Source organism: Hypanus sabinus, chromosome 3 (assembly GCF_030144855.1).
Source record: "Hypanus sabinus isolate sHypSab1 chromosome 3, sHypSab1.hap1, whole genome shotgun sequence".
Taxonomy (NCBI): domain Eukaryota; kingdom Metazoa; phylum Chordata; class Chondrichthyes; order Myliobatiformes; family Dasyatidae; genus Hypanus; species Hypanus sabinus.
In genome coordinates this window covers 29,896,750-29,920,118 of record NC_082708.1, presented here as the reverse complement: position 1 = coordinate 29,920,118, position 23,369 = coordinate 29,896,750, and the positions used below count along the sequence as shown (strand labels likewise).

General features: G+C 39.5%; 1 protein-coding gene across 2 annotated transcripts in view; it reads left to right on the top strand.

Annotated features, from left to right (window-relative positions):
• LOC132391145 (anosmin-1) overlaps positions 1 to 6,481 on the top strand; it is a 196,098-nt gene extending 189,617 nt beyond the window's left edge. Inside the window, exons 13-14 of one of the 2 annotated variants that reach the window (XM_059963969.1) lie at positions 4,344 to 4,485; positions 4,789 to 6,481. In XM_059963969.1, coding sequence (XP_059819952.1) covers positions 4,344 to 4,485; positions 4,789 to 4,841 — 195 coding nt within the window. In that variant the 3' untranslated portion in view covers positions 4,842 to 6,481. Of the gene's footprint in view, positions 1 to 4,343 lie in introns of both variants that reach the window. The other variant, XM_059963968.1, reaches the window with a different exon arrangement.
• The last annotated feature ends 16,888 nt before the right edge of the window (positions 6,482 to 23,369 follow it).

The following is a 23,369-nucleotide window of genomic DNA, read 5'->3' as shown; positions in this document are numbered from 1 at the left end:
GAACTTCAAGTTCTGCAGGTCTATCCTGCCAGTGAGTTGCTCGTTGGTGGAGGAGCTAGAGAGTTGGACCATGTTGCTGTCTTCTGCAACAAGGCTTCGAAGTCAGTGTGCAGTCTAAGAGCAAGTGATTGTCTTAGCTGTTTTTCTTATGATCACAAGATCATTGGTAATGTGGTGTCCTGACGAAGGGTCTCGGCCCATAACGTCGACAGTGCTTCTTCCTATAGATGCTGCCTGGCTTGCTGTGTTCCACCAGCATTTTGTGTGTGTTGTTTGAATTTCCAGCATCTGCAGATTTCCTCGTGTTCACTGGTTTATTGGCTGGATTGGTGGCAGGAGAGCTGCATGGCTTCAGTTGTACTAGGCCTCATGCTGCAGTGCTGCCTGTTGCAGCCATCCAGGAGAGGTGATGCCAGAGCTGGTGTGGGGTGGCATCCATACTGGCAGCAGCGCTGCCTTCTAGTTTTTGTTTGGTGGAAGACAAGCTGGATTATGTATGTACGCAGACTGCTGTGGCCTTGTTCTTCTTGACAACATCCATGGACTCAGATTTGGGCTACATTATGTTTTTGTCTGTGACTGTACGTTTACTGTTAACTTGTGCTGGAGTGACTGTTGGCATTGTGTTTTACACCTTGGTCCCAGAGGAACATTTGGCTGTACTCATGGGTCTTCATGCATGGTTGAATGACAATTAAACTTGAACTTGGTGCAGGTGACAGGTACTGTGAAGACACACAGATGTCATGAGAAAGTCTTTTTTGGTTCTCCAATGTCTCACTCTGATGCAGCTAATGCTCTTGACCCTGCCCTGTGGTGGCAACCAAAAGTTCCTCAGGACAATTACACCAGGAAGCAGCCTAATGCCCTCACTGAGCTGACAGATGCCATGCGAAAGCAGGCTGCTGTTCCCCTTAAAACATAAAATAGCTTGCAGTTTTCCAGGAACAAAGTAACATTGCATGTCATCTCAGACTGCTCCTTCATTTGGCTGGGCCATCTAAGGGAAACCAGCCCATTTCTGGAGAACATCTGTTGTGGCCATAAAGGCGTCTGTGCAGACCCAGAAGTAAAATGTTGCACATGACTGCAGCCAGCAAGTGTCAATATAAATCCAGAGCACAGAAACTCTTATACTGGATTCTAAAACTGTATCTTTAATGGAAGATCATGACATTAAATACATTTTTATAATGAAATATTATCAATATATTATCATAGATTCAATGTAGTCTCATTTTAGGTAGAACTTGTAAACTTGCAGAGATAAGTCACACAGCTAATGTGGCAGTAGCTTGCATCAGTGTATGCTCTGGTATGCATTACCTATAAAGGTTACAAATATGCTTATACTGAAATCTTATCACAATGGAGCATAGACTTCCCCCCTAAAATGTGAATAGTTGTCATGGGATTGTGAAATATTGGATTTATGCCAAAGTTGCTGTGTTATTCCGGCACTGACTGCTTCTGACCGGTAATGCGATGTTGAGAACTATTTCACTATTTCATCCCCTGTTGTTTTTGCCATTAAGATATTCTTTATTTCCATCTCTGGAAGAGGGTCTCCAAAGTGAGCTAGTAAAACGATAAGCTGATCACAAGAACAATAAGGAAAGTGTGGCGCCACATTGATCTGATCCCAATGCAAGCTGAGAGAAATATGATATTTTAATCTCTGATGCATTATCAGATGTGCAGCATGGCTGAAAATGAACCCCAACTGAAATCTCACAAGAGTTCCTTATTGTTGAGTGATTGTGAATTTTATTGGTTTAAAATGATAGTACCTCAATACATCTTCCTCTCCAGTGAATGATCAACATATGTTTATTCTTTACTGCTTTGCCTACAATACTAGCCAACAGCAGTCCCGAGGGCCCAAGATCTCCATGTTTAGAATATACAGGCTTCCATTATTTCCATTTTAATTTTACCTCCCAGTCCCATTCTGACATGTCTTCCAAACATTCCCCCCTTTTCTTTTTCCATTCCCTATTCTATCTCCCCTATTATCCCTTTTCTTCTCCTCACCTTCCTCTGGTGCCCCTCCTGCTTTCCTTTCTTCTTTGGTCCACTGTCCTTTCCTATCAGATTCCTTTTTCTTTAGCTCTTTACTCTTCCACCTCTCAGCTTGGCACTTCATCTCCTCTTCCTCCCCCACCCACCTGCCTTGCCCCTCACCTGGTCTCACCTATCACCTGCCAGCTTGTACTTACCTCCCTTCCTTTTTCTAGCTTCTGCTGGCTTTCCTTTCAAGTCCAAACTTGGCCTGAAACGTCAACCGTTTGTTTCTCACCATTGATGCTGCCTGACCTGGTGAGCTCCCCCAGCATTTTGTGTGTGTTGTTCTAGATTTCCAGAATCTGCAAAATCTTGTGTTTTCATTGTTTGAGCAAGGTGACGCTCATTAAGAAAAAGGGATTTGGTAACAGCCCACTTGAAGTTGATCCTTGTGGCACATTGGGTGGCATTTTTTTTCATATCTATAGCATTTGACTGTTTTTTACGCAGCTGAGTTGCTAGCTTGACGCTCAACCCAGCATGGATGGAAAGCGTTCAACAGGCTGGCCAGATTCAAACTCAAGACCTTTTGCTTAAAAGTCCAGTGCTGATGCTATTACACCCACCAGTGGGCCAACAAGCACTTACATTGTAGGATAATGGAATCATTCAGGTGTGTGTAATATAGCAGAAAGATGGACTTGCGAAACATGATGTGAAGACATTTTATACATCTCCTGGGATCCCCAGCTGATTATTAGTGTACTCTGCTGCTGTTGAATGTTGCAGGGTAGAAAGGATCATTATATTTGTATTGGGTATCACAGTCCTAATGCAACATTTTCTCTCTACTGTATCTGTTACCTTCCTCCTCCATTTACCTGGGAGACGAAGCTGTGGATGCTAAGCTGAGGAGACCACCTTACTCTCCAGTTGTTTTTGTTCCTGAGCTTCTGCAGGCTCTGTGATATGACCTCTAGGTCCTAGGTTTCTCTGTCCCCATTCCTGTGGCACTCGTTGCTGCTTTGATTGGCGGGGTCATGCGGCATGCAGTCAACAACATCAGTGGACGTGCTTTGAGTACCCTGCAGGACTTTCCTGCTTTTCTTTGCAGCCAAAACACCTCATCATTGAGATGCCATATTTGTTCTCTGCAATGGTTCGGCTGCAGAAATGGGTCTTGATACACCTGCATTCAGATTGTAGGATGCCACGCACTTGTGTGGAGACAAGAGCTAGAAGGTGGACCCCCTTCCTTAGGACCCATCCCTACTGGTAGTGGTAGATGCTGAAGACGCCTGACCGAGTAACAACCTCAGGATGGAGGCTCATGAGTGTGTCCTTGAAAAATGGCTTTCATAGTGTCGACATAAAGTCTTGCACATTAATGGAGTGGAAACTACTCCTGTCATATATAGATCTGGATTATTAGTGGGATCTCTTTATTTATCTTATTTACTTATTTAGAGATACTGCATGGTTGCAGGCATTTCTGACCCAACAAGCCAACACCTCCCAGTTACACCCACGTGACCACTTAACCCTACTAACCTGTATTTTTTTTGGAATGTGTGAGGTGACCGGAGCATCTGAAGGAAACCCATGCGGTCACGAGGAAAACTGTCACTACCTTTAAAGGAGACCAGCATCTACCTTTAGGGAGTAGGAGAACTTTGACCTGATATAATGGTTCTGGAACAGAAGTGAGCTTATGATCTGGAGTTATGAGTTCAGATCCCAACTGGTAAATTCATATTCAGTGAATGAAATCAATGCTGAATTGAAAGCTCTCACTAATGGTGACTGGGCTGAAGAAAAAGGATCAAAAATGCTCTTTTGGGTAATCTGTAGTTTATGTTTATTCAGTCTAGCCACACGGTGACCTGAACTCCAGAGTATATAACACTAAATTCTTCTTTGAAATGGCCAAGCAATGCTTTCAAAGCAACACTCACAAACTGATGAAGGGTCTCAGCCTGAAACATCGACTGTTTACTCTTTTCCGTAGATGCTGCCTGGCCTGCTGAATTCCTCCAGCATTTTGTGTGTGTTGCTTTGGATTTCCAGCACCCACAGATCTTAGCAACAGACACAAAACGCTGGTGGAACACAGCAGGCCAGGCGGCATCTATATGAAGAAGCACTGTCGATGTTTCGGGCCGAGACCCTTCGTCAGGACCTGCAGATTTTCTCATGTTTGTGAAGCAACATGTTCAGACCAAGAGCATTTTGGATAGGAAATCATTGTTGGCCTAGTCGGCAATGCTCAGATTTCTCAAATGAAAAAAAAAATTAAATACGGATTCTGATTTTGATAATACTGTGCTTTTTTCCCTCAGGACCACCATTCACTGATTGTGCCCAACCTGAGGCCATCAACCTGTTATAGGCTGGAAGTCCAACTATTGACTACAGCTGGAGAGGGACCAGCAGCTGTCAAAGCATTTCAGACACCTAGCTTATCTTCGTCACTTCCTCACAGTAAGCTTCAGTATCTCCACCACCCTAGATGTAGTACAGTTCCACGCCGCGTATTTCAATCTGGTCTAAACTTGGAACACAAAAGGAAACTAATGCTTAAATTGTAAGATGCAGGATTGATCTTAATAACAGTAATATTTATTGTTAAGTTACTTTGTGCTTATTGCTGTCCGACCACTTTGTTTCTCAAGTCTTCCTTATTGACCTCGAACCCTGTCACTGGTGAAGTGTTAATGTGGCTTTGAAACCCTTTCTGTACCATGGTTGTTTATCCATGCCCATCTCTTATCTGCTTTGCTTTAGGCTCCAGGCTGAGGCATCATCAGCAACAGAAGCCAGTATCAGTAAAACACTGAAACAATTACAATTACATTATGGAGGTTGTTTAAGGACTATTGATGTGAAACAATTAAAAAAGACTCCTCTCCCTGTTTGAATAGAGAAAAGAATGGAAGAATGTCTCCTTCCAACGCATCTTTTAAAGTTTGATTATCAAACCAGTGCCATAAAAAGTTATATACTTCGATGATATTATCCCTGTATTGTGTCTTTGGAGGATGGCTTTGAAATTGTGCTATTTATTAACCTGTTTTGTTGAATGTGCTGATCCTGATATAATGCAATATTTACATTTCTTTTCCTGTGGATACCTGTACTTGGCAGACTGCCTGGAAAATATGTCCGAAACCCGCATATTTTAACTGGGAGTGAGAATTGTGTCAGTTTATTAATCTATTGCATGTAATAAAGTTATTAAATTATAATGTAAATGAACCTTATCAGATGTTGGCAAAGTATGGTTGCATGGTAGACCTGTCAGTGTTGCATATGGGCATGATCTGTATGTCTATGTTACCTCCACTGAATATATTAACATGATGCAGTTTACAGAATAATTAACAAAGTCTATATGTACAAATTATTTACTTTTTAATATTGGAATGATAATATAGTATGGAAATATTGGTACTGTTTTGTCCATTGGTAAATTGGCTGTAGAAATCACTTCCACATTGCAGTCATTTTTAGATCAATATTTATTACTGTATACACCATTTTGTTTGGTCTGTTTTGTGCAGCTTTGTCATATTTGGGATAACAAACCTCTTGTAAAGACATTTTGTAAAAATGGAATTTGTAAATAGAGTTTGTTGTAAGTTACATTACCCGATATTTTCCTGTTAGACTTTGTACATATTGTTGACGTATTAAAGAGCTCCCCGAACATGTACATGGAGAAAATGTCCGCAGATGGAATTCTTTTTAAACTTTCCAACATGTACTTACATATGAGATTAATTCAATTATAATTCCATTCAAAATCCTTCGTACATTGATATCTTACAGATGTGTTTTGAGCTTCTTGGCACGGTTACTGCTAATGAGAGGATGGAACAGAGCTTTGGTTGGGCATTACAGGAGGTGGAAGATTCTGAGATGATGAGTGGTAGTTAAATTATTGGAGAAACCCAGAAGCCTGGACTGGTGAACCAGAGTTCTGGGCCCTTGGGTCAGAAGGGCCTGTTACTGTGCTATATCTCTAATAAAATGTTTAGTTTCAAGTCCCATTATAACTCAAGGGAATTTAAATGCAGTGAATGAGATAATCTGTAGTTTTACACAGCAAAAGGAGTGACCAGGAAACCACATAGTTGAGTTCCACAGAGGGAAGTATGACTCTCCAGTGCTTGATCTTCTCAGTTGTATTTTTAAAAATTTATTCAGGTATACAGAATGGAACAGGCTCTTCCAGCCCAAAAAGACGCACCAACCAACAACTCACCTCTTTAACATTAGCTTAATCAGGACAACTTACAATGACCAATTATCACTCACTGTTGGACTGTGGGAGGAAACCAGAGTTCCAGAGAAGTCCCAGGTGATCACGGGGAGAATGTACAAACGCCTTACAGACGGCGCCAGACTTGAACTCTGAACTCCGAATGCCCTGCACTGTAATAGCATCGCACGAACTGCCACACTACAGTGGCGTTCTTGGTTTTGTGGTTTCAGCAGCACAACATTGTGTTTGCCTTTTAACTGCCTGTTGAAATTATCTAGCAACACATTTACCATCTAACAATGATGAAGAATAAATGCTGACTTTTCCAGTAACAAGCACTCTTTGAATTTGTTAAAAACAACACCCTCCCTCCTCTAGACAACTTCGACTGGGACATCAGTTCTTGGTATCCAGGATTTGGTCTCTTTAAGTACAGCATGGCTACAGCCAGTTTATTTAATCGGTAATGTTATGACTTCATGAATTCTGCAAGCATTGGTTAATGGGAAGAGAGCCCTCAGTTCATCTAAGCACACAAGGTATCAATTATTACTTAAAATAGATGCACAAAATGCTGGAAACACTCAGCGGACAAAGTAACATCCATCAAGAGGGAAACTGAGTTGAGATTTATACTTGATGACTTTTCATCAGTTCTTCTCATCATGTGGAGGGATGGTTATAGCAATTGCTCTCAGGCCCACAAGGTCTGAACTCAAGTTCAGAGCATAATGAAAATATTCAACAAAGAGTTTAATGCTGTCCACACCTAATGTCCACACATATAAACCTTCTTTCAAAAGTCATTGGATATTGAATTAGTTTTACTTCCCTTGCTCTAAGATCTAACAGTTCAGTCTCACTGCCTAATGTTAGCTAACTCAACACTCAGTATTTCTGATGAGTTTTGCAGAACGTCGAGCATTTTAAGTGAACAGTTGAGTAGTTCTCCTTAGCGATGATTATGTTACTGTTCTGTTTGCAATTTCACTACATATATGTCATAACATTTTAGTTCTTTCCCACTCTTTTAGAACAATGGCGAATAGATATTTTAACTGTAAAAAGAGAAGTAGAATACAGTGGATTCTGATTAATCTATCCATCATTTAATTGGGGCAGCTGTTTATTTGGGACAACACTTAATGTATAAAAACTAATTGAGAAAATAGCTGGGACTCCCTTCATTTACTTGGGACAGGAGAATGTTGCCTGACAGTTTCTAACTAGCATTAGTTGTGTGAACTTGTGTGGCCATTAGACACTACACCATGCTTAGAGTGAACAGTTGTATGAGTTTGTGTTCAAAAAGCAGTAATTTTGTCACTGATAGTTGGCGAGAAATACGCAGTAAAATAATTTAGAATTGTTTTGCTCACTGTGGTTTCAAGCATCAAGGCTTGGAGATGTCAGAAATGGCTGGGAGTGAAAACAAAACTATTTCTCTACTTCAACAAGTTAGGAACTATGAATAATTTGAAGGTATTGCCAATCAACTAGAATGTACAATGAAAATGAAGATCTGGAGGATGTAGTTGTCAAAAGTATTGTAGAAGGCAGTCTATTATCTGCACCAGGCACCTGCACTAATTTTATTCACTTACAGTCAATCAAAGGAACAGGTCAGTGCGTTGGTTGTCTGTGGTATCCAGCGATGACAATGAAAGCTGTGCAGGAGTTCTTAAAGTGGAAAAGCCACTGCCCTGGGACAGTTCACCTTGGGTCTGGTGGCACAAGCAGTCATCACAAACTGGGGTTTTCTTTGGTTGCAGTGGATAACCACAAAATCTTCTGTGCCTTATCATGCCCTTTGCTTTCCACAAAGCATTATGGAACCACCTTCTTGGCAGTTGGATCTCACTATTGATCACATCTGCCCGGTGCGCCGGAGCTGGCTTCACATCCTAGGACAGACGTGTCCCGATGCGGCCCTCTGTCTACCCTCACCTGTCAAAGTGGTATACCAGGGCACGGCCACTGCCATGTGCAAACAGCTACTTGGAGACACAGGTGAGAGCTGAGAGCTGGTGGGGCCAAAGGTGAGTGAGCTGGCCCAGATTGGATACGAAAAGCCCCCTCACCAGAGGTGTTACCCCTCCCTGGACACCCCATACACAGCAGCATGTGCTGCGTCAGTAACTATTGGGAACTAATACACAATTTTATAGTATTGTGGTAGTATTGGTGGTTTACTACTTTATTCCATATTTCATTTAAATATATAATTTATTGCACAGTTAAACTGTAGTTTGTCTTTTTTATATCTTTTTAACTATTTCCATGAAATTTTGGATAATTGGAGCAGCCACTTAATTGGACCAAAATGTATTGGTCCTGATGTGTCCCAATTGACTGGAATCCACTATAATTTTGAGAAAAATAGAATTAAAGTACCAGCAGAGATTGTTATTTCAAGCAACTTTAGGAGACATGAAACTCTTTTTCTTTTAAAAAAAAGCCCTCTAAGTTCAAATTTCAAAGTAAATTCATTATCAGTACATGCATCACCATATATCCTGAGATTCATTTTCTTGTTCGCGTTCACAGTAGAATCAAAGAAAAATACGCACAAAAAGACAAACCACCAACGTGCAAAAGGAAGACAAACTGTTCAACTACAAATGGTAATAAACAAATAAGTAAATAGAACTGAGAATTTGAGTTGCAGAGCTCTTGAAAGTGAGCTCATAGGTTGAGGAATCAGCTTATTGTAAGGGTGAGTGAAGTCATCCTCTCTTGCTCAGGAGCCTGATGGCCGACGGGTAATTATTCTTGAACCTGGTGGTGCAAGTACTGATGCTCCTGTACTTTCCTATACCTATCACAGAGTGAGAAGAGAGCATGGCCTGGATGGTAGGGGAACCTCGGTAATTGATGCTGCATTCCTGCAGCAGTGCTCCTTGTAGACGTGCATAATTGTGGCGAGAGCTTTACCTGTGATGGACTGGGCTGTATCTATTACCGATTATAATAAATGCTCTAAAACTGTGATTGAAAGTGATGTGCAGGGAACTGTAGAGACTTACATTCAAGATACAGCACAGACATCATGCTCTTCGCTTAATGATCCACTCCAACCTCTTTCATGTAAATTTAACAGTAGATCTTTAATACTGTAAGTAAAAAGATGGGTTGTTTGAATTCTGGAAGTACCACCTGAAAAGTCAACTGGATTCAATAATTTCAATGAAAATGCTAGACTGATATCACTCAATTACCTTAAGATGCCAACAATGAATTCCCCTATTGTTACTCTCTAAATTAGATGCAATAAATAGGTGGGACCTTCCTCTGTATGACAATTGCACATGATCTTAGATAAATATTTATGATATCAGGCTGTGTCTCTGCAGGTGAATTAAGATTCTTCCTGGAATTCAATGACCGGTCAGAATTCATCAGGATATTTCTGGTTCAGATAAATGACTGCATTATATGATTTCTTTAACTTTTGTTGTATTCCACTTACTATCTTCAGGCACTGTTCGATTCAGTGATAGTTTAGGGTAATGTAAGGGGTGGAAACACATATAATTCACAACCATTGAGATTGAGTTGGGGCTTCTCTATAAGAGCATGGTTTGACATGATGACGGAATGATGTGAGGTTTTTTACTGCACTTTATGTTCTGAGTTTGGTTGACGATAAAGGGGACTGTTATAGTTTCCCTTAAACCTAAAACATCTCTGCCATTTTATGGCAGGATATGTAGTGTCATATCTAAGGATCAAAAGTTTTGAGATAGCATCACCGCAAGATCTGCTGAGCAAAAATAACATGCACCAGTGTTTATTCAAAAAGTCCTCAGTAAGTCAACTTAAGATATTGGACTGGCAAGAAGTATCTAATCAGTAAGAGGTAATATTTAAGGAACAAGTATCAAATTAAAATGTGTACATCCTTTCAGAGACAAGAGATATTATTTGTCCGAAATATCTAAAGAAGAAATTAAGGATGTTTTTCGTTAGTCTGAACTTTCTGCAGAAAAGGCTAAAATCCACATGGAAGGAACAGCATTTACCTTCATAACTGGAAGAACAGAAACATTAATATGGACAGCACATTAGCATGGCATAACACTGTAACAGCACCAGTGACCCAGGTTCAATTCCTGGCACTGTCTGTAATAAGTTTGTAATGTTAGAGCCAATTGCTTAATTTGTAGATTAGACTGTTTAATTGTTATTTTATTTCCAGTGTAAGAATTAATTGGCTGCTTGTATTTATATACAGGTAATAGTTCAGTATGCTTCCTAGTGGTCACAGTATGTCTGTGAAATTGCTCAATGTACCCCTGGTGGTTTTATTAGTATAATTCTGTAACACTATGGAGCTTCTCTTGGTGCTGCATCATTTGAATAAGAGCTTTCACATTGGTTAATCCTTATCTACAAATCTGAATGGAATTTTCCTTATCCATGTAATATAAAGGAGCTGCATTGTGAGACAGCATCCTCTTAGTTTCTGTCTTTAAGAATTTTTTCTATCTTTGTTACTAGATTCTGCTCCTGTTGCTGTCTGTTTCAATTTTCTTTTGTTCTGTCAACACTTAATTAAATGATTGTGAATCAACATGTTTTGTTCCTCTATTTTGACTTCTGAAAGAACCCTTGGATTAAAACATCAGAATCCGATAATAGGTTCTTCCTGTTGCTGCATGGGTTTCCTCCAGGTGTTCTGGTTGCCTCACATGTTGTAAAAACATATAGATTAGAAGATCATATGGGTGCCTCTAAATAAAATAAAATTAACATGATGTAGAGACAAGATTCATACAGCATAGAAATGTTGGCTTACTGGCCATCAAGTACCAATTTGAACTTATCCTACATTAATCCAATTTTACATTTTCCACACGACTCCTCCCAAGTTCTACTATTCATCCGCACATAGAAGGGCAATTTATCAACCTACACATTTTGGGATGTGGGAGGTAAATAGAGCTCTCAGAGGAACCCCATGCAGTTATGGGGTAAATATGTGAATTCCACACAGGCAACACTGGAGTTCAGGATTTCCTGAAGCTCTGAGATGATAGCTCTTCAAGCTGTGTCTCTGTGTCACCTTCACTGCACGCCACTTGCTCCAGGTCTGATGTAATGTTACAGTTTCTCTTACTGTTTATTTTACTTTGTTTCTTAATTTCATGAAAACAGCCATGGTAACAACACACACTGACACTGGAACACCATATTGCCATTTTAAAATGATGTCATTAAGACCAACTTGAAATGTGATGTAGTGGATTGTTCATGAGACATAGGAGCCGAAATGAGACATTTGGGCCACTGAGTACACTCTTCCATTCCATCATGGCTGATATATTATCCCTTTCAACCACATTCCCCTGCCGATAATAATTAAGAACCTATCAACCACAACTTTAGATGTCCCAGGACTTGGCCTCCACGGTCAACTGTGGCAAAGAATTCCACAGATTCACCACCATTTGTCCAAAGAAATCCCTCCTCATCTCTGTTCTAAAAGGATGTTCTTTTATTCTGAGGCTGTGCCCTCTGGTTCTCGACTCCCCCACAACAGGAAACACCCTCTCCACAATCACTCTGTCTAGGCTATTCAGTATTCATGAGGTTTCAATATGATCACCATTATTCTTCTAAACTCCACCAAGTACAGGTCCAGAGCCATCAAACACGCCTCATGCATTAACTCTTTCATTCCTGGAATCATTCTTATGAAATTCCTCTGGACCCTCTCCAACCAGCACATCTTTTCTTAGATAAGGGGCCCAAAGCTGTTCACAACACTCCAAGTGCATGAATTAGTCAGACTAATATATCAGAAGCTATCTTCTCACATGATTTTACCCAAATTTTCCACAATGATAATATTATATCACCTTTCTTCAATTACTTCAGTAATATCCAAACTAGACTTGATGACCTAGATGGCTTCTATGAAATTATCTTTGAATACCTGAGGTCCATTTATAGTTGAACTGCACTTAGAAGTAGAGGATAGGGACAGTTATCATAATATTCATGAAAGTTAGAAATGCTGAAATTGTAGATCAATCAGTCCAGCAGTTATGGAGGAGAGCATTTTACAGGACCCTATCAATGTTCTTCTAGTGTGTTAGTGGCCATCAGGAGCAGTTAAAATAATTTTCAAAGCAGTAAGTCATGCTTCATGAATTTATTGGAATTCCTAGAAGAGCTTATAGAACTGCAAAGAAGAGCCAGTCAATAGCTAGAGTAACTTGAATCACAGAAAGAACTTAATAAAAAAGTATTGTGTGTAACTTTCGTGAAGCAGATAGGAGAGATGTTTGCTGGCACATTAATAAGATATTATACTGTGCACATATACATAACTAACACTTCTGCACAATACTCTATATTTCTTAAAATAGTGAGATGATTGGGAAACAGGAATCAGGTACTTATCCTTCTTATAACTCAGTAGTAGTAGAGAGTAGTGGTGGATAATTGTTTATCGGGATGGAGGCCAGTGACTAGCGGGGTGCCTCAGGGATCTGTTTTGGGCCCAATGTTGTTTGTAATATACATAAATGATCTGGATGATGGGGTGGTAAATTGGATTAGTAAGTATGCTGATGATACTAAGGTAGGAGGTGTTGTGGATAATGAGGTGGGTTTTCAAAGCTTGCAGGGAGATTTATGCCGGTTAGAAGAATGGGCTGAACGTTGGCATATGGAGTTTAATGCAGAGAAGTGTGAGGTTCTACATTTTGGCAGGAATAATCCAAACAGAACATACAGGGTAAATGGTAGGGCATTGAGGAATGCAGTGGAACAGAGAGATCTAGGAATAACAGTGTATAGTTCCCTGAAGGTGGAGTCTCATGTAGATAGGGTGGTGAAGAAGGCTTTTGGAACGCTGGCCTTTATAAATCAAAGCATTGAGTACAGAAGTTGGGATGTAATGCTAAAGTTGTACAAGGCATTGGTAAGGCCAAATTTGGAATATTGTGTACAGTTCTGGTCACCAAATTATAGGAAAGATATCAATAAATTAGAGAGAGTGCAGAGACCATTTACTAGGATGTTACCTGGGTTTCAGCACTTAAGTTACAGAGAAAGGTTGAACAAGTTAGGTCTCTATTCATTGGAGCGTAGAAGATTGAGGGGGGATTTGATCGAGGTATTTAAAATATTGAGAGGGATAGATAGAGTTGACGTGAATAGGCTGTTTCCATTGAGAGTAGGGGAGATTCAAACGAGAGGACATGATTTGAGAGTTAGGGGGTAGAAGTTTAAGGGAAACACGAGGGGGTATTTCTTTATTCAGAGAGTGATAGCTGTGTGGAATGAGCTTCCTGTAGAAGTAGTAGAGGCCAGTTCAGTTGTGTCACTTAAGGTAAAATTGGATAGGTATATGGGCAGGAAAGGAGTGGAGGGTTATGGGCTGAGTGCGGGTAGGTGGGACTAGGTGAGATTAAGAGTTCGGCACTGACTAGGAGGGCCGAGATGGCCTGTTTCTGTGCTGTGATTGTTATATGGTTATATGTTATATGGTTATTAAGTATTATTTTGTAACTGGAAATACATAATTTATAACACTGTGCATAAACCTTAGGCACCCTAGCTATATATATATCTGCCTAAGACTTTTGGACAGTATTCTGTACAGTATTGAAATATGATTTAGTGATAGAAAGTGTGTTGTATTATTTGACAAACATATTTTGATGATTAGTGCACTGTTTCAGTGATCTGAGTGATGGAGAGTATTGTCCTGTTAGTTTTATCTTAGTTGTGCTTATGCCTTTGAGCACAGCATTTACAAAGGCTACTCCTATAACTGACAGATTGATATAAATGGCCCATTTTATAGTTGTACCGGGACTTCTGTTAGAAGATCAGCTGAATGCAAAAGCGTTTTAACACCAAGAGCGATGTGAACTTACCACAGAAAGTTTAGTGAAATTTGTTGAGGGCTTTATATACTTAACTAAATGGATTTTTTGTAAGTTCACCGGGAATGTTTTGGTAAGACAATGTGATACAGATGCAAATGTATTTTCAAAAGACTTATTCAGAAGATGTGCTCTAGTAATAAAACACTAATCCACGTTATATTACAGATTATATTGCTATGAAGAACGAGAGAAAACTAAGGTATAAATTGTAACCCCACACCTGTTGAAAAGAACAAGAAGGAGAATAAGTGAATGGGAACATATTGATAATAGAGTAGGTTAAAAAGCTGGAACAACTTCGTAAGCTAACGGCCTGTTCTGTGCTGTGGCATTCCATGTTCTATATTCTATATTGATGATGTTCTGCCAGGACAGGTTTAACCTATAAAGAGAAAGGGATTATCATTTTTTGGTCTTTATAGGATAACAGGGAGAGGAGAATCAGATGTGTCTATGAATCCATGGTCCATTGGATGAGAGGGGTTTGGAGGGATATGGTCCAGGTGCAGGTCAGTGGAACTAGGCAGAAAAATGGTACAGCACAGCCAAGAAGAGACAAAAAGTCTGTTTCTGTGCTGTAATGTTCTGTGGTTCTATGGTCAAAATGATTTGGAATTATGATCCAACTATGCAATCAGGGGATATTTAAAGACAAGAAGCCATATAAACAGTTATCTATCAGTACAACACATTACACGGATTTATAAATCTAGTATTAAATTATTAATCAATATTTTCACATTGACTTTATTTTCTCCCACTCACCAACTGATTCCCACTGGGATTTCATTCTACAGTCTGGATAATTTTTATTATTCCACCATATGTGCGATTAGACTGTCAGGCAAACAAAATAATTGGCCTCCACAGCAGACCAGAAAAAGAATCTACAATGCCTCCCATCCATCTTCTATTTAATGTTATATAAGTATTCGTGTTTCTCTTAAGTAGGAGCCAAGGAGTAAAATTTGGAACTGACTGAAAACTTATAGAGAGCAATGACAGATTAGCTAAACTGGCCTTAAACTACTTTACGGAACAAGAGTAGAACAAGAGAGAGAAAAAGCTGATCAAGGTGAATACTTGATGCATTCCAGCAGAACCAATCTTCAAAATGTTCTTGAAACATTCATCTTGGTTATAAAATCTTACTCATGTGTGGACTCAGCTGGGCCCAACCTGTTACCCAGCGTGAGTCCAATATATATCATAAATTTGATTCAGGCTTTAACCCGAGGCTATCTTTTGTTTATTTTTGCCTATTTTAAAATACAAAGTTAAATAATTGAAAACATGACGAAAATAATTACTGTTACATGTTAAGCTCATATCTAGGAACGTATGAAAGTGAAGACAGCTGCAAAAGCAGAAGTACTGGACAATTGTACACCACGAAGAGCAAAGTAGCTAAAAACTCTTTTCAAAGGTAAAATATAATCTATAAAATGATAAAGATCTTTTGCCCCATTTCCAGGTACTTCAATTATCCATATAGTGTTAGTTAATAATATATATGGGCCATCTTCTATTCTTCCTATTTTTGAAGGGGCTTGTTTATCCTCTTTCTAAAGATAGACAATCAGCTGATTATCATAAGGTTTGTCTAATTACTATTTACACTATAGTTAACAGTAGCCTGTGAGAACTGATGCTGGCAAAAGCCAACAATTTTTAGAACTGAGTGGTCAGTAGAACTGAGTGAGCAGTAAGGCTAATCAACACCTCCACCCACTAACTCCACCACTACTTCATTATTTCCCACCAGGCACTTTATGTACAGCCCAGCAACAATTTATGGACATACAATCAATCTACGTGTAAGCTATATTAGATATCTTATGTATTTGTATTTATTGTGTTTTTATTACAGTATTATTACTGTGTTCTTTATCTTCATTGTGTTTTTCTTGTACCACATTGGATCTGGAGTAACAATTATTACATTTTCCTTACACTTGTGTGCAGGTAATGACTTTAAGCAATCTTGAATCTTGAATTGAATCACACAATATTAAAATCTCCCTTTGTAGCTGTGTAGCTCTGAATGTGCATGAAAGATATTGCATCAGGGTCAAAAGAGATAAGTCATGTTGTATAAATAGGTGCCACTTTCCTTAGATGTCAAAAGGATAGATTGAGAAAATATTTTCCTAACAGGAGATTACAAAACAGAAGGACATGTTCATGAAGTGGGATCATTTACAGTGACATAAGGAAGCAGCTTTTTACACAATAGGAGATTCACAACTTGCTCCCAATAACAGCAGGAAAGGATTGGTTAATTTGGAATTTTAAAATTTAGGCTAAAGGCCCTTTGGTAGGCAAAGGTGTTAAGCTTTGGACACAAGGTGAATAGAGTTAAGACTCCTATCAATCACTCTGCTTGAATGATGGTACAAAACCAAGAGGTGGAATTATCTAGGGAGATACAAGAAACTGCAGATGTTGGAATCTGGAGCAACAACCAACCTGCAGGCAACTAAGTGGGTCAAGTTGCATCTGTGGGAGGAAAGAAATTGTAGATATTTCAACCCAAAATGTCAGCATTTCTTTCACTCCCACAAATGCAGCTCAATCCATGGAGTTCCTCGAGTAGATTGTTTGCTGCGGGTAGAAGTGTCTACCTGTCTAATGCAGTTACATTACACAGCAGTTGGAATTTGGGAAAACTCATGAACTGTAAATGGTTACTGGAAAACAGTTGTGTGGTGCCTAAGACATTTGAAATGGCTGCATGGGGGATTATCAAGGGAGTCTAGCGTGTATATGTGGACCCTGAAATTCATGCATGTTAGTACTGCTGGCAAGGCCAATATTTATTCCCCCTTCTAAAGTGTTCCCTTGCGATGGCTCTTCAGAAAGCTCTTTCCCCTCAGAAGAAAGGGGTTGTTTTGAAGAGCATTAACTGAGCATGGGAAATAAGTAAATCCCAGTGCATGATTTATAAATTTAATTGTGCAATGCATTTTTCTTTAGGTGTTACATAACTGAACTGAAATCAACTGCTGAATGTGGTCCGCAGTTCTGAACACATCGAATATGAACTGGCTTCCATGTGTAAAAATGACTATCTGCGCAGAAGTCATTAGGTCCACAGCAGTGATGTCTATTGGAGCAAGGTTGATAACATTATTGCAAATTTTAAGCTTGCCCCCAAACACAAAGGAACAGAGCAGGCCTCGATAGGAAGAGCGAGCAAGAAAGGGAGGATGAAGAACTTCTTGAAAATGAGTTAAAAGGAATTTATCTGGGTTTGGATTTAAGACTATGTGTGGTGAACTACATATCCCTGTCTGGACACGCCCCTCTGCTGACTGCTCCTGTGGCTCCTCCCACAGACCCCGGTATAAAGGCGGTTGGAGGCACTGCTCCCCCCTCAGTTTCCAGGATGTTGTGTGGTGGTCTCTTGCTTCTAATCGTGGTCTCTTGCAGCTAATAAAAGCCTATCGTTCGCCTCCCATCTCCGAGAGTTATTGATGGTGCATCACTATGGATTACATGTCTCTCAGTGTTACAGGTGAAACCTTTGCTGGTTATAAATAACAGGGAAAACTAAGTTCTCAGGTGCTTTTCCAGGAATTTATTTTCAGACTCATGATGTCAGATCATCTGTATATTCCTATGGCACTCTAGTTAGATCAGCAAACTTATCCCCAATACTTAAAGCCACTTCCCTTTGGGGAAATTAAGAGCGCTGTATGGAAACTGCCAAATTAAGAGCACTGTACAGAGTTTGAATGTACTGAAGGTTTAGATTCAAATTACCTAAACGGCTTCTTACACATTGCACATGTAAGAAAATTCGTCCCTGGATCGTGGAGATTTGTGTGCAGTTCTGGTCCATACACTATAGAAAGGATGAGGATTTGGAATGCATACATTCAGGGAGAGGTTAGACAACCTCAGATTGTTTTCTCTGAAGCATCAGAGACTGAGAAGTCTTAACATGATAAGAATCGTACATAGTGTGGAAGGTGAGAGTCTTTATCACAAGCTAGAAATGGCAAATAGCAGAGGATGTGATGCACAGCACGCCCAGAAAAGGATAAAAGCAAGGTGTTTCCCTCTAACAAGTCTATATGCGAAAGCTATCTAGCTAATCCTTACCCTTCCTTCTTTGCTCTGCAGATCCTTTTCATTCAAGGATTTAAGCGGCTCCTTTTCAAGAGGCAACACTAAATCTATTTCCATTCCTTCCCTGCCAGTGGTGTCTCAATTCTAACCACTCATTCTTTAGAAAGAATCTTCTTTTGTCACTTCTGGGATGAAAAAGAAGCATATGTTTTGGGTGTTGAAGGTTGAAGAATCATTTTGGCTATTTTTTGCATGAAGGCAATAGGAGAAACACTGATAGGTTACAATACAGAAAACAAACCAAATCACCAGATCAGATTGTTAGTAAATTATCTTTTCCCTTTTGAGTAATTTCATTTAACTTCACTCTTTGACTTCTTTTTGTCCTTCAGCTTTTAAAGTAATGGCTAATTTGCTTTTTTGAGTTTCGCTACAACCTATGGTTAATTTTAAATTCACCTGGAGGGTATGGGAGGTGCTGCTAAATGTGAGTGATAAACTCACCCACTGCCCTTCAGACTGAATGAGACTTTTAATTGCAGTGGCAAGGGCACCTGCTCCAAGCTGACAGGGTCCTTGTCAAAAATGCAGATTAAACTCTGATCTTTGATCATAAGAAGGACACGGAACAAAAGGGAAATCTTATTCCCTCACCTCGCCACCCGTTGTGATTAAAGAGGAATAAAAGGACAAGTGCATCAAGGTGAAGGGTGCAATAAAGATTAGATTTATTTATCATATGTACATCAAAACATACAGTGAAATGTATCGTCTGTGTCAACAACCAACACAATTTGAGGATGTGCAGGGGACAGCCCTCAAGTGTTGCCATACTTCCAGTGCCAACGTACCATGCCCAACATTTATTAACTAATATGTATGGAATATGAGAAGAAATCCACTCAGACACGGGGAGAACAGATGCTACAAACATTAGAGGCAGGAAGTGTAATACTGGGCTGATAGTAGCCATTATTTGGTGGACAATGTCTTTTCTTCCCTCCTTATGAGATCACTCAAAATGAACAAGGTGGCAGTCTTATTATGGAGGAGGGAGGTCATATCACAGATGTACAGAGATAATTTAAGGAGCTCAGGGGCTAAATGCAGTACTAAAGTGTTTTCATTCCGACACAGCGATTGGAAGCAGTCCCAGGTTAAACATGTAGCCTGAAGAATCAGAAAACTTGGTATATATTTTCAATTGTAAAGCTTTGAACCAACATCAGGAATGCAATATTTTCTCACTCAGCTGAGTGTTCACTGTAAGTGAACTTGAACCTGGTGCCTCCTCCACTTTATCAAGCTGTCAGTCATCAGCGTTCAATCAATGGGCTTATGAAATAGTACAGCTCCTAACCTAGTAAAACATTGTCATGCCATATAATAATTTATTGTTCAAGAATTTCAAATAAATTCCACCTACTCTTAGATGTTAAAGCTAGTGTTTTACAGAGTGTCTTATATGTCTGTAGAAAAGATGACAATTGTTCAGTTCCTTATCACAGCCACTTCTAATCATTGCCAGAAAATAGTTTGTATTCCATTCCTATCAGTCTCATTTTTCACCTTCATAACTACAGAAATTGCAGCAGGTAAGGAATTATGGAGACCATTTTTGCTATTTTAATATGCATTTGGTGTAGACTACTAAAATGATTTAATCCCTGCCATGCATCAGGCTTTAAATTTTGATTGCAGACCTTCTGAACTGTATTACCTTGTTTGATTAATAGCTTTGTCTAAAGTTTCATTGTTCCTTGAAATTTTTAAGTCGCCGGAGTCACTGATGTGATCCTATAGATACAGCTGTGGACTTTCTGAGTGCGCTGTTACTGGCAAATATGTTGCTTATGTTCCTTTTATTTTTCTGTCACCACTGGAAAGAAATATTCCCGATTGCATCAACATTTTCCTTCAATTTTCTTTCTTTATCTGAATGAAAATCAGGTTTAATATCACTATCACCTGTTGTGAATTCGCTAACTTTGCGGCAGCAGTAGATGCAATACATGATAAAAATGGAAATACAGTAAATATATATATATATGATTAATAATTACATGAAGATAAGTTATGCAAAACTAGAAATTAAAAAAAGTAGTGAGGTAGTATTCATATCTTCAATGAACATTTAAAAATTGGATGATGGGGGAAGGAGCTGTTCCTGAATAGCTGAGTGTGTGCCCTCAGGGCTTCTGTACCTCCTACCTGATGGTAACAATGAGAAAAGGGCATGCCCTGGGTGCTGAGAGCCTTTGATGTTGGAAGCTGCTACTTTAAGATGTCTTGGATAGTATAGAGACTAGTATCCACGACGGAGCTGACTTTATACCTTCCCTCCTGAAGACAGTACCTTGCACAGCGTTATGACTTGATCCCTTTCCTAACCGATTCAAATTATCACTGTTATGTACATGTGCTATGACTCTGAATTTAAGTTTGGTTTATCTAATTCCGGAGGTTTTATGCAGATCTCAAAAGTAGTATTTAACATATAACCATATAACAATCACAGCACGGAAACAGGCCATCTCGGCCCTCCTAGTCCGTGCCGAACCCTTAATCTCACCTAGTCCCACCTACCCGCACTCAGCCCATAACCCTCCACTCCTTTCCTGTCCATATACCTATCCAATTTTACCTTAAACGACACAACTGAACTGGCCTCTACTACTTCTACAGGAAGCTCATTCCACACAGCTATCACTCTTTGAGTAAAGAAATACCCTATTTGATCCCTTAAAATCTGAATATTTTGTTATATTTGTGCTTTTTAGTTTGTGTGTCACAGTGCTATCAGTAACACCATCAGCAAAAATATGTACTTTGGAATTTATACATGCTGCTTTTAGATTGGCAATATATTTGTAATCGTTATATAGTGATAGAGTATCAAAGCCTGATCCTACGTTTGAAACCCTACAGTGTTGAAAGAAAAGTCAGCATGCACTTACATATCAGAGATGTGTACAAAGCAACAGCCAGCCTGCTGGAGGAGCGCTGTCTGCTGAGGGCGGAGGTGTTGAAGAAATAGTTGATGTTTCAGGTCCAAAATCCTGCATCAAACTAACTCCTTCCCCACTGAGTTCCTCCAGAAGATTGTTTGTTGCTCTAGATTCCAGCATCTGCTGAGTACTGTGTCTTCATTTGTACAAAGCAGATGGGAGGTGGTAGATGGGAGATGTTTGGGATATTAGTTGTTAATTATATGCAACAGAAAGTGCCACTGATGCAGAAAATCTGATAAATAACAGAAATGCAGTGAGTACTCAGAGAACGAGGGAAGAGCAACAGAGCTAATGCTTTAGATTGATGAACTTTCTGCAGATCAGTGAAGTTATCAATGAAACAAATTAAAAGCAGCAGAGAACTGGAGAAGGAGCAGAGAAACTGAAGGGGATGTTTATGATAGGGTGGAGGTCAGGGGGTGAGTGGTGGGTGAAGGATGTAGGCTGTGATTGTACTGGCTGAAAGAGAATAGTAAAGGTTAATGAATAACAGGCAAGCCTGGAAGACCTACAAGTCAGAGGAGATTAATGAAATTTGAAATTAAAGAAGAAAGAAAGCGAAAAACAAACTGAGTTTTATAAATGTGAGATGCAAGGCTAGAATGGCCAGTTTATGAAATTGTTCAATTTCGTGATGAGTTCCGCAGGTTGCGATGTTCCAATTTCAGAAATGAGGTGCTCATCCTTGAGCTTTATTAGAACAATGTAGGAAGCCAAAGGTACAGAAAGGAGACATGGGTCATTAAACAGTAAGTACATAATTGATTTGTGTGCACACACGTGATTTTATCATAGTCTAAATAAGTCAGATTTGTGTTCATCCCTATTGCTAATCTATTGGAATACTTCAATATATTTAAAATGGAAACATTTCAAAACACTTAAGGAAGACTCATTTTAGACAACCTTTTTTTAAGCACAAATACCAAAATCAATTTCTTCATTCCACTTTAGAGCATTCTCTGCTCTCTCTCTAGTTCTCTATCACTTTCAATTTGTTTCAATGATAATTTCATTCCCCCACCATTTTGTTTGTTAAAATGTGAAATATGGAAAATGCTGGGTACAACTGAGAGACCAGATAAAATAATATAGTAAAAATTAATTTACTGATCTCTTGAATATTTCTTTAATAATGGTTTTTTGTGTATTTTAAGCGTCTGAGGAGAGTTCCAGACATGCCAATGTAAATCAAAGATTCAAAGATTCAAAGTATATTAATTGTCAAAGTATGTATATAGAATACACCTTGGAGATTTGTTCTCCTGTAAGCAGCCTCTGAAGAAAGAATCACAATGGAACCCTTTCAAGAACACATTGAGCACCCAGCCTGCGTAAAAAGAACAAGTTGTGCAAATGGCAAAAAGCAAGCAGACAACACATTGACTATCAAATGTCAAATTAGGTTATAAGTAGTCAATTTAGTTCAGTTCAATGTTGCACTGCCAGCTCAATGCAGGCTGCAGCGCCACTCTTCGCCGAAGTGTCCCAATCAATCCTTTCGAAAACAACAAAAAAAAGAGCAGCCAGAATCCAGAAACACACGTAACATGAATCTCCAAGTCCCCCAAAATGAGCCCACAGCCTTTCTGGTCAATCCTTACAATGTGGATCCCAAGACTCCTGCACTTTCCTCATCTCCCTCATCTAGCGAGAGGGAGAAGAAGACCGGTGAAATGCAGGCAGATGGCACCAAGTACCTACCTCCTCCTCCACTTTCATCCTCGTTGACTTCAACCTTGCTCGACGTTTCAATTGGACAAAAGCAATGGAGTCTATCACGGGCTTGTGCCTTGTCTCCAGGCTTCCAGCCTGCACAGTCTGCTCCAAACCTCACCAAGCTCCCTCAGAGACAGCAAAGCACCAGCTCGCGAATCAGCCCCAAAACACACCAGCAAAATGTAGATCACAGGTTTCAATCACTCTCAGCTTAGAACCAGGATAGTATTGGAAAGGAGAAGAAATAAAGGAAGCAAAAGAAGTAGTTTTGTGAACTGTCTGCAGGATGTCACCACTGGTCATCTTGTTCACTGGCGCCATCTTGAAGATGGCTTTCTTCAGGTCAAAGTCAATTAGTGAAAATGATTAAATGTTAGCTATGTTTATACCATA